The sequence below is a fragment of the Megalobrama amblycephala genome, linkage group LG15, assembly GCF_018812025.1.
Source record: "Megalobrama amblycephala isolate DHTTF-2021 linkage group LG15, ASM1881202v1, whole genome shotgun sequence".
NCBI lineage: Eukaryota > Metazoa > Chordata > Actinopteri > Cypriniformes > Xenocyprididae > Megalobrama > Megalobrama amblycephala.
Window position 1 is genome coordinate 13,813,890 of NC_063058.1, and position 12,826 is coordinate 13,826,715.

Consider the following 12,826-nt stretch of genomic DNA (forward strand, 5'->3'; position numbering starts at 1 on the left):
GGACATTAAAAGTGACCCACAGACCTCCTATTAATTAAAGGGATAGTTCCTCCAAAAAATAATTTATTCATTCCAAAAATGACCTCCCTTCATCTACAGAAGAAAAGTAAATTCACAGAAAAGTAAATAGGGTCCAATCCGTGTTGTTTTGGACCCTATTGACTCTCATTGCAAGGGCATTTTTCAAAATATATTTTTGTGTGTGTGTTCCACAGAACGACATGAGGGTGAGTAAATGATAGAATACTTATTTTTGGGTAAGCTTTTCTTTTAAATACAATATAACTTGAAGGATCAAGACAACAGCCCTGCCTACTAACCTATCACACAGTTATTCTAGGTCTATTAAAGTCAAATCCATGAAACCTTGACCACATACTATAAAACTTTGTAAACGTAACACAAATCATGCTTGCTCGGTCAATGATTAGATGCCCCATTTATACACAACCACAACAAACCAAAACATACAGTCTTGGTTGACATTAAATCCTGGAGAATCACTTTGGTGGAACCTAAATTGAAAATGTGTCCAAGCTTTAACTACGCTGGGATTGATTCAGCTTATTCATTGTTCCTGACATTGTTTCCCCTTTCTGAATTCCTTAAAAATGTGCTCACTAGCAAACAAGAGCAGCAAAAACTAAAGAGTATGATAAGCTTCATTTTGAAAAGCATCTAGATAATATAAGCTGCAGAGAAAATCAGAAGCATTTCTCATTCATGTGAGCTTTATACAAAAACACTGAGGGAAAATGCAGCTGCCGGCCCCCTCTTATTCCTCTGATAGGCTGAAATGGTGTCTGGTGATATTTTCTCATTCAGCGAGCTCAAAAGCACAATTGACCTCATGTCTCTCTGCACCTTTAAAAAAACATCTCCCTGCTGCACAAATGCAAGTGAGAAAAACTTGAGAGCAACTGACTAATAGCAGAATTCATATAATTCTCTTAGGGGAGGGTGTGCTTCTTACTCACTTTTGTTGAACTGGTTATTTCACCATGAAATCTACTAAACATCATCATACCAAGAGAGACTAAAGAGGTTTACAGATTTAACCCGCAGGAGAACATTTTAAAATTCCACAAAGTAAATTAATCTACTGCAGTGTGTGAATAATACAACGACTTTCATGGGGGTTAAAAAGATTTCCGGCTTTTTAAAAGGAATTTTAAACATCTGCTACATTTTTTTAATGGAAACGTAAAAATAACTGTATACGTAACACAATTCAAATTGTAATTGGGTGCCACATTTGGCTAAATATTAGTTATCTAAAATAGTTTTTATACAAAACACTACAATGTTTTTGGGATATATTTGTAAAACCTAAATCTATAATACAGCTATTAATGAATGATACTGCCTTGAAATCACAAACCAAACCCTTCACAACCCTTTCTCAATACCAAATACGGCATATTATTTATAAAAAATAATATTTTAAATAAACAACAATAGCCATTACATAATAGGGAATAAACACAAGCAAACAATTCAGTCAAACATACAAATGCAGTGCTTTAGTACACAATTTAAGTTAAATATGGCATAAATATAAAGTTATGAAACTTAATTTTCCCCTTACCCAAACTGATTTACATCTGGAACAAGTAATAGATTAATAAGACTAAAGACTGCCTGTTTGATATACCCCAAATGAATTATATTATATAAGAGTTAGAGGCAAATTGGACTGGCCGAGATGAAGCTGTTCTCAGCGGGTACATGAGCGCTGAATGCCTGCTGATGGCCTGGAGCTCACATCTTCGAAAGCATCTAAACAAATTGTCAAATAGAGTCACATTTTGAGGTCTAAATAACTCTAAATACAAAACTCTTACCGAAATGGTTCCAGTATTGATACTAGGGGAATATCACATGGCTCTCAGCCAATCAGATTTGAGAACTAGAAAGAAATGTATATATATATATATATATATATATATATATATATATATATATATATATATATTAGGGCTGTCAACGTTAACGCGTTAACGTATGCGATTAATTCAAAATCCTTAACGCGTTAAAATAATTTAATGCGTTAATATCATAGATGCAGAGAGAATTATTCATTCCAGTGTCTATTTCGCTTTAAAACACAAACTCTCTGTCATATTCTGTCATTGTATCTGAAGAGCGCAAGCCCTCCTGCATCGCGCTGTTCCTGTCTGAACGGAACGTCGGAACATCCCACCAATGTATTGCCAGATGATATGAAAACTATGTTTCTCGGATGGATAAAGCAAACCAGCTTCTTGCTATGAAAGTTTTGATGGATGAGGATTGCAATCAAAGTAAAGACGATTGTGGTGACATACAGAAGCACGCGTGAGTCTGTTATATTGATGGGCAAACAAATCATGTATGAGCGCTCTCGATGCACCGATCGCACATTGTATTTATGCACAGACACATTTCAGTACATTCACGTTGTTTTCACACACATTCAGGATAATGTTTGGATTTCTCCTGTGTATGTTGCTGTGTACTTTAGTATATATATGCAGGTCAAGGTGTTTGGTTTAGGTTTTTTTGGCATCTCCATGTGGTCCTGCTCAGTATCGCAACTTGACTTGTCTAAAATGTAAACAAGCTCTTTGCTGTTTGCTGCACATACTATACACTGTGAATTCTGAAACTTTTTTTGGGTGCTTTGGTGTAGCCTACATGAATTATATGAAATCATATCATTTGGATATTTGGTGTCCTTTTGGAATCTGCATGTGTCCTTTTTTGGAAAGACATCTAAATTTACCTTGAAAAAAAGCTGAAAAATACAGTTTTGTGAAAATCACACTTCAATCTGATGGTTTACTTTGCTGGATATAGGCAATGATGGCAAAATAGATGTGTTAAACAAGATAAATTAAATGGTGTATGCTTAATTTCACGACAAGTGTGTGATATATATATATATATATATATATATATACACATTCAGAAAATATTATTATTAAATTTCAACTTGAATGCCATTATTCATGCTGACTTTACCTAAAAACATCACAGAGAGTGGATGAGTTTCATTACTGTATTACAAAAATGAGGATTAAATTTTATAATTTGCATTATAATAATGATAATGGCATTTTTGCATTAGAGTTATTAAAATTCATAGCAAATGCGCTTAATAGTCCTAAAACTGGTTTAATTTTCTCATGCAAAATATAAATTTTATTTTATTTTATTTTATTTTTTAAAGAGAGACAAAAGTATTCTTTTATAATAATATTTGTACAACAACAACTCAAAGTAGATGGATTTGAAACTTTGTAGACTATAGTTTAAACTATAACTATAAACTCTACCCATAACAGCAATCAGCATTCATTCTCTGCTAAAATGATGGTTTGTGGGAAAGCAGAGCTGACCTCTCTTTGTACATCAACTCCCCATGGGCCGTTACTATACTCAGCTCCTACCAACCACATACACACACTCACACACTCACACACACACACACACACACCAGTGCTGCAGAGGTGCACCCCTGGCGTGTTTGTTTACACTCAGCATTGGTTGCCAAGGTAAACATAAGCAGGGAGGGCTGGTGAGTGCAGCGCCTCTGGCACGGGGGTGCGTGAAATCCGGCCCGCGCCCCCCTGCATGTGCTCAATGCCACATGAGATCACTGTATAGAGTATCGTTACTGTCAGTGATAAGACTTTGACTATAAGCCCTTTTTCAAACCTTAAAGAGAGCCACTGGCAATAAAGTGTAACAAAATGTTATAATACTAAAATAAAATGAAAATTATAATGTTTCAAAAATCTAAATTTTTCTGTCTTTCTTTACTCACCCTCATGTCGTTCCAAACCCATCTGCTGTTGTATATTTCTACTGGGTTCCACAGAAAAAAAAAAAAAACATCATAGGCCTAAGGTTTGGATCGACATTAGGGTAAATACTGACAAAATAGACATTTTCAGGTGAACTTTTTCCTCATCTGATGGTCTTTAATCGTATTACTTGACACTATTGTTGTAACTATTTGATAACTGGTCTACAGGATCTTCGGATATTAGCTGCAAGGGCAGAACTTGGCACAACCCTGCCTGGATTTCTTCCTCCTCACAATTCATCTCTTGTATGTTTATATTTCCTTTTTTCCCCTTAGCTTTCTTCCGACACAACGAAGGAGAGAACAGACTTGTTTACTCTTCATGAAGCACAGTCAGGCGTTAAGTACAGACTAGATTGGAGTGTTTATGTACCTTAGAATATCTAGAGGGACCAATTACAGCTCAGGACAGCCCAATCTCTGAGGAAGCATTCCCCACAACTGCACAAAGATCTCCGTTTCCAGATGGCATAACATGGAGGGAACACTGTGATCCATTTAGTTTCTTCGAATCTGTGACCAATTTTGGATCACGCTCATGCTCAAGTTTCACTTTTCTGGTTGTATTGATAGACAATTAAAGATTAAAACTGCTAGCTAGCATAAAACACTAGCATGAAGCGTTTGTGTTTACAGAGCTACTTGTGTAAAATATGTTGTAAGCACAAATGTTACTGTAATGCAGCATGCACAGAGACAATGTTGCATGGATTATCTGAATCAGGTGTGTTTCAGAAAGACATAGTGTATGACTTTTATATGGTTATATGGTTTTATATGGTTAATATGTCATCCAACATCGGCTTGAAGTGCACAAGTTTGTTATTTCTGTCATTTTCATTAACATTAATTATACTACATAATGTAAAAGAATGAAGCATAAGATACGAATTGAGACACACCGACAGCTTAAAACAGCTAGCTTACACATTTGTGTTTACATACATAAAAAAATGCTTAAGTGTTACCTTGATGGACTAGTGGTTAACGCAGATGCTACAAAACATACCTGTAGCATTATTGGGTACCCATTTCACAAGCTAAATTAACCCCTACATATTGTGATCTTTGTGACTAAGTTCTATGTACAGATAGTCTAAAATGGCTAGCTAGCATGAAGCGCTTGTGTTTACTTGTGTAAAATATACTACATTAAGTGTTACCGTAATGGACTAGGATTAATGAGCATGCTACAAAATATTGAGCCATATTATTTATTTGGTCTAATTTAGCAATTTCACTTAAGTTAACTTCTAGTCTTAGAAATTGTTTGTAAATAGGTTGTACATGCAGAAGCTAAAACAGCTAGCTAGCATAAAACACTAGCGTTGAAGCATTTGTTTACATACTGGTGTAAATTATGTTGTGGACATTACTGTAATGGACCAGCAGGTAGCACAAACACACAATGGGCGATATGAAATAAAATTTTCTTTTTATATATATTCTGTTTTCATTTCCAGTTCCACCTATCATTTCCTGTTCTCTTTCCACTATATCTAAAATGTCCTACATATTTTACCCATCTTTCTCTGCACTTTGCTGTGTCATTCTGTAACAAGCCCCCCGTGAGTGTGTGCAGAATAGCACACAGTCTTTTAACATAGTCACACTGCAGCCTCATAGGAGGGAAAGTAGGGCAGGATGTCTTCCACTGCTTCAAACACTGAACGTCAAGACTAGGAAAACTTGAACAGCAGCCTGCAGCATCTGATGCCATATAGACTTGATAAGGGAGAGAGGGATAATCTAGAAGCTTCCACTGTAAATTACAGACTGTGTCAATCATGGTTTTCTAAATCAGGTAAAATGGATATGAATACAGGCAAGAGAAAAGAAACTCTCCAGCCTGACCATTGTTATTGGCAACATTGTGCTAGATCATTTAAGTGAATGCTAGATGACTACAAATACAGACACAATGTGATACACAACATATTGTGTATAAATAATAATTACTGTAATCATGCACCAAGAGGCCAATGTTTGGCTAGTTAGCATTAGCAGTTAGCACCTGCTGGTAAATGCCACAACCATACCATTCTAGGCCAAAAAAAGTATCTTTTTCTCCATTGACAAACATTTCTGTGGTCCCATGAGCAAAGATGGCAGATTCAAATCTCGTACTTCTGGGGCTAAAAATACACTGTAAAAGTGTAATAAAAAATACACTGTATCAAATCATGGTTCGTAAAGGAAGGAAAAGAGGGAAGTTTGGTTCTGTGTACGCACATACACTTAGCTGTGCAAACATGCCATGAGCTACTTTACTCAATGGAAAACAAATACAGCATGACTGATATTAAACTCCTAAAGCCAGAGATTAGCACAGTATTAAAGCTCACAACATAGATCAGTTTATTACATTGTGGTTCTGTACAAATGCCTTTCTAAAAAGCATAAAGCATTGCAAAAACCATCCTACTGCCACCGGACAGATGAAAACAGCTGCTGCACTTTCTTTTTTAATATATCATGCTGGTATTGAGGTAAATGTTTTCTAAATGGATTGAGGGAAGCTGAAAAACGGCACCATATCTACGGATTTAGCAAGAGATGAATGAAGGATGACAGAGGCAGAAAACTATTATGTTTGGATTCTAAGGGTGGGAGAAAGTCGTGTTCACATCTGCCCACTTACAATACATAACTGAGTATGGTGTCCTATGGCTTCTTCAAAAACTTCCTCCTGAGTAGATGACTGTATAGCCTCAGTAATGTACTTTCAGTGGCCTGTATATATTGGATCACTGATACACTATTGGTATAAGGGACTGACATATTTAAACAAAAACATTCCTCATTCTCCATTTCCAAGCAATACTCTTTGTATTTACAAAGCAAACAGTGAGATCTTAACATATTGGATTAGGTGTAAAGGTATTAAGCAGGATGCTTTTAATGAAATAAGGCCAGCGGTTCCACAACAAACATCTTCGCAGATCTTCAGACACCACTTAGACACTGTCAAACAACGGAACAGAGAACTTAAGAACACTCTATTACGCTCCAATAACAAGACATCAGTCCAAACAAAGCTAAACCATGAGATTATCCTTTAGCATTAACATTTTCCAAACATTTAAAAACTTTGAAGTATAAGATGCAAAATGTCGGAATCGGCTGATTTTAAAATGTAATCATCAACATCAGCCCGATATAAGATAACCAGGTGATTCGTCTATGATAGCTCACATGTGTGAGCCGTCCAATCAGAGTGGAGGAGGGGCGGGACAAATACAACACTGACCAGCTGTCACAACATTCTTGCTGTACAATGAAATCAACAAGCAGAGAATGGAACAAAATGGATAAGAGCTAGTTCAAGATGAGCATTTATGGTTGAAACTTGTATAATTTTACATTTTTTTCAGAAAATGAGCGATGGTTTCACTAGATAAGACCCTTATTTCTCATCTGGGATCGTGTTGAACAATTTGAAGCTGCAGTGAAACTAATTTTGACCTTCAACTGTTTGGTGCCCATTGAAGTCCACTATATGGAGAAAAATCCAGGAATGTTTTCATCAAAAACTTTAATTTCTTTTTGACTGAAGAAAGAAAGACATGGACATCTTGGATGACATGGGGGTGAGTAAATTATCAGGAAAAGTTTATTTAAAAGTGGACTAATCCTTTAAGTTTTGCGGTGCAAGGATGGGAAACCTGTCACTCACATGAGATCAAAGCAATAGAAAATGACAACGATCCAATCAATTCCTGATGGGACAAAATCTTTGGGCTGCACAATTAATCAAAATGAAACCAAACGCGATTTGGCAAAGGTTGCGATTTTTTATGCGCAGCTTCTCAGTGAAGCACAGCTCTGTGATTAGTAGTAAATTCTGCTCCATCTGAAAGCCAGAGGGCGCTCTCGCACAGAAACTCAAAATATGCCCCACAGAAGTAAGATAGCACATGTCCTTCCAGGAAATCCCGATGGACATCATACTATCGCTGTAGCTTAATGAACAAAACATTAAACATGACTAATAAACACACGACTATGACAATATATGGTTTATCTAAGTTCTTCAAGCCTTCTCGAGTATTTTCATGACAATAAAGTATATTTATAATGCAATGCTAATCGACATAGCCTTTATCACTGTATAGAATACTATGAAATAATATGTTGTGTGCCTCATTCTGTGTAAGAAGCCATATCATCTCACAGAAGAATGTTTTCAAACACTCAACTGACGATATGAAGTGAGTTTGGAGTAAAAAAATGTTATTAAATGTTATCTTTTGTTGGACAAGAGGTTCATAAATGCTTGGAAAGGTATTTGATGCATGTTGCTTTTTCAAATGTGACTAAATCTCGCAGTGCTTTCAGATGGAGCAGCATCTACTACTGATCAGAGAGCCGTGCTTCATGGACAAGCTGTGCATAAAATAAATGCAGCCTTTGTGATTTAATAATCGCACTAAGCCAGATCGGTTTAAGCGCGATTTCGGGTTAATATCGATTAATCGTGCAGCCCTAACGACTCTACATTTTTTCTAATTCGAGAAGCCGTTACACTCAGATATACATCACAATAGGGAAGAAAATAAGATTGCATCATCCGTTTCATGCCTGACTTTAAGGGTTTACATGCCAATTAATTAATGGACAACAAAAGTTTTCGTTGCGCTTGATATTAAAACATAATAACACATCTTTTGTAACCTGAGAAATGAACACCATACACAGTTTTACACAACCTCTGAATAATCAGAGTTAGGCTGAGCATGTTAATGCGCTCATTATTAGCAATTTTCTTTCAAATTTTGCCATTGGTCAACATTGGAAGATGAAAACACAAGGTCTAATATTTTCTAAAATAGTTTAGGCTATTTTTCATCCATATCAGATTGCAAAAGATGTTTTTCATATTGCACATTTTGGATTGTGTTTTATTATTGTGTTTTAGATTTAGGATAGACTATTGGCCATGAAAATGAAAATCTAGTAATCATTATCGGCCAGAATTTCTATGCATCCCTAAGTGCGGTTTATAAACAGTTAACAACATTTTTTATTGATGATTAAAAAAATTCTAGCCCACTCGTATGTAAATGCACTTCTAGAAACAACTTGGCCATATTTCAAGCTTTTAAGCATGAGCCAAGCATGAGTAATCAGCAGTTCCTATTGGACCGCGGTACTTGTGGATGAGAGGCTAAATATGAAGAGTTTGGCACTACAGGAATGTAGCAGCTCCAAGCAAATTAACACAGAGCTCTGTTAAAAATGTTGCTGTGATGCTAAAACAAAAGCAATCTTGCAACCTTGAAGTCAATCTGAAACAGCGTTTCCAAACCTTTTTATCTTCACATCATGGCGTATTTCCAAGGGAAACAGGATATTCAACAAAGAAACCATGTAGGTTGGGACAACTTATTATTTAGATATTATATTGTTAATTTTATCCACCAGGAGTTGAAGTGTTCATGGAGTACACCTTCCAACTCCCATTGGTCGAAAAAAAAAAAATAGCCCCACCCCAAACGCTATTGGCCAAGCCAATGTTGCGCTCCAAAACACAAAGAAATGTAATAGTACTACAAAACCACAGTGTTTACTCTTTTTTTAGGGCAATTGACTTCAAGTTTTAGTTTAGTTTTGTTTTTAGTTTTTTTTCCCCCATTAAAATCCAACAGCTCCATAGAATTTGGTATCAGAAACGCTCAGCTGTATATACAGAAAATGCAGGCTGACCAGTCAATGACCCCTTAAAAAAAGAATTCAGCTGTCTGGAGTTCTCACAAACAGCGATCAGCGAGAGAATCGACACAGTTGGAACAGGAGGGTACGAATAAATTAAAGAACAAACACTGGGCTGTTAGGGCAGCTTGATTCTTGATTTGCTCTTCCCAACATGTCACTGGAGACTTCTGTTCAAGCAATCTGGTACTGAATGTGAACTAGCGGTCGGCCGTTTTAAAGAGCAGGGTGCTGCAATGTGCTATATCCTATATCTAGATATATTTATCCTAATGAAAGAGAAACATCAGCAAACTCATATTAGGTCGCCACACTATTCACACTCTACTGCTGGTGGGAATGGAACGATTTTGGCTGATGTCAGCAGGGTCATGGCAAAATTATGTATTAGATACACACTTCTAAGGTACAAAAAGAGTGATTATATTTGCAGCATTAAATACCGAAACAAAATTAATATAATACATTTGAAGGATTAGTCCACTTTTAAATAAAATGTTCCTGATAATTTACTCACCCCCATGTCATCCAAGATGTTCATGTCTTTCTTTCGTCAGTCGAAAAGAAATTAAGGTTTTTGATGAAAACATTCCAGGATTATTCTCCTTTTAGTGGACTTCAGTGGCCTCCAAATGGTTGAAGGTCAAAATTACAGTTTCAGCGCAGCTTCAAAGAGCTTTAAACAATACCAGACGAGGAATAAGGGTCTTATCTAGAGAAACGATCGGTCATTTTCGAAAAAAATACAACTGTATATGCTTTATAAACACAAAATATCGCTATCCTATTCTACTTACGGAACGAACGCGGCGCCAGTTTAGTTTTTTTCCGTAAGTAGAATACGGAAGACGTAGGACATACAGCGTAAGCGTTTTGAAGAGTGCAGAAAGCCGAAGGTGAAATTTTGTGTTTATAAAGCATATATACTTGTATTTTTTCCGAAAATGACCGATCGTTTCTTTAGATAAGACCCTTATTCCTCGTCTGTTTAAAGCCCTTTGAAGCTGCACTGAAACTGTCATTTTGACCTTCAACTGTTTGGAGGCCATTGAAGTCCACTATAAGGAGAATAATCCTGGAATGTTTTCATCAAAAACCTTAATTTCTTTTCGACTGACGAAAGAAAGACATGAACATCTTGAATGACATGGGGGTGAGTAAATGATCAGGAAAAGTTTATTTAAAAGTGGAATAATCCTTTAACATAACGTTAGGTTACACTTTAGTTTACAGTGCCGTAATTACATTGTAATTACTCAAATAAGTACTGAGTACTATTAATTAACTTCATACTTACTATAAAGCTACAGTTAGGTTTAGGGTTAGTAACCTGTAATTATGCATAATTTGCTGTTATTACTATAGTAAGTACATGTAATAACGTGTAACTACGGCACTGTAAAATAAAGTGTTACCTGATGTTAATATAATCAATATAATAATATTGTTTAATAATTTATTTTTATTATTTTTCCCAGTATTCTTTATTTATTATTATTAAACTGATGGATGCTGGATAAAGTATTCACCCTTCAGCGGACCCTTTATTGCATAATTATTTATATTTTATTTAGAAATCAGTTAAAAATTGCTGTATTATATTATATAAAATTAGTATAGGCCTATTGCCTAAATATTACATGTATTTATACTATATGAAATCTCCTCTAAAGCAACATATGTTCAAAAAGGCATTATATAAACAAGTTTTGATACTGTTATTTTATTAAAATATAAAAAAGATTTCCTTAAAAACTGTATTATAAATTTAAAGATTGTTAAACAATATTGATATTAAAATATGAATACAACAACGCATTATTTGGAACTTTGGATGTCTGACAGCTGTGGGGTTTTTTTGCCAATAGGACAATATTCAATAATGTCTAAATAAGGGAGGGGACGGATGGATAGTAGGCGACTTTGAAATGTCACCTCAACTGCAGAGAGAGAAAAATATGGAATATTGCAGCGCTGTAACGTTTAAAATGATTCGTGCTGGTTAGGGATTGATGGATGGATGCCGGAGAGGAAATTCAATAATCACATTCACATCTAAATGCAAATGATGATGCTCGTTGTGGTTATTTATGCTAAACAGCCCATGATTTCATCCTGATTCAAACCACAGCAGCTGTAATACAGTCATATTTGGCTGTCATATATTATGGCAGATTTGTCTTACCTCTGTTGCAGTCGCAACTTCAGCCCTCGAAGATAGAAACGTGGCAGGAGATCTAGACGTATCCGAACGACTTCATTTCGGATCAAAAACGAGTCGGTTTGGGTTTAATTGGGTTCCAATCACTTCAACGACCGTCAGTCATGAAGACTGTTACGTGGAATGGAACTGCGAGACGCTCGTGTTTGTCCCGAAACAAAGTAACGCTCGCGAATTATGCCGTCTTAAAATGTGGACAGGCCGCTGTTTTCCAAACGCGATACAGTTGTAAGTTGAAAGTTAACCGCGTACACCTGCATCCTCAAGAGATGGAAGATGATGGAGAGATAAAATAGCGGTCCATAGCATGCCATAACCGCTGGCGTACAGCTGTGTATTCTGGGAGTGCGGACGGCAGGAAATGCCTTTGGAGGAAAGGAGGCGCTTAACCAGCCAGAGTGGAACAAACGCGGGCGCTGGATTTAACCCTCATACAGCCTGACGTCATTCTTGAACAGTAGAACTTTTTTTTTTTCCTTCATGTTCTGTTTCAGCGAAGTGTTTAAGAGCGTTTAAGCATATTCAGATCTGTCCGTACAACTGTTCCACTGAGGTTCATACTGATTGCATTATTGCATGTATTTCCCTTTGACATGCAGCTGGCATTATCTCTGTCTCTTTTATCTATACTCTATTGTGTTTAGTATTTACACAGAAATCTTTGCAATTGCAATAAGCTTCATGGCCAATATGTATGTGTATAACACAATACAATATTTGTGTTTCATTAAACTGTATTTGGGTCATTGACGAAAAAGTGTAAAAAAAACAAAAAACAAAAACATAATGGAGATATAATTAATTTTGACGTTTTGTTAAGTGTTAACAATGAGATTATGTGGTTTATATAATCAATTAACACTGCTTTTGTCATTTTTTACCACATTAACAAAATTTGTCTCTAAAAAAAAAAGTAATTTGGTTTAACCAAAATTTCGGTTTCACCGAATGACACTTTTGGTTATATACCAAATGACGAAATTTTCAAACAATGCTAACAGTCTGATATCTAGCTAGCTAGCAAAAACATTTTATATTTAGTA

At 35.9% G+C, this 12,826-nt stretch overlaps 1 protein-coding gene across 4 annotated transcripts in view; it reads right to left on the bottom strand.

The window, feature by feature from the left end:
• The window catches only part of osbpl5 (oxysterol binding protein-like 5), a 65,856-nt gene extending 53,587 nt beyond the window's left edge, over nucleotides 1–12,269 (bottom strand). The window contains exon 1 of one of the 4 annotated variants that reach the window (XM_048157653.1): nucleotides 11,748–12,269. Coding sequence is in view for 2 of the 4 variants with exons in the window: in XM_048157654.1 (XP_048013611.1) it covers nucleotides 3,809–3,814 (6 nt within the window). In the remaining 2 variants the exon portion in view is untranslated. Of the gene's footprint in view, nucleotides 1–3,808; nucleotides 7,228–11,747 lie in introns of those variants that run through there. The other 3 variants (XM_048157652.1, XM_048157654.1, XM_048157651.1) reach the window with 3 other exon arrangements.
• Between the last annotated feature and the right edge of the window lie 557 nt (nucleotides 12,270–12,826).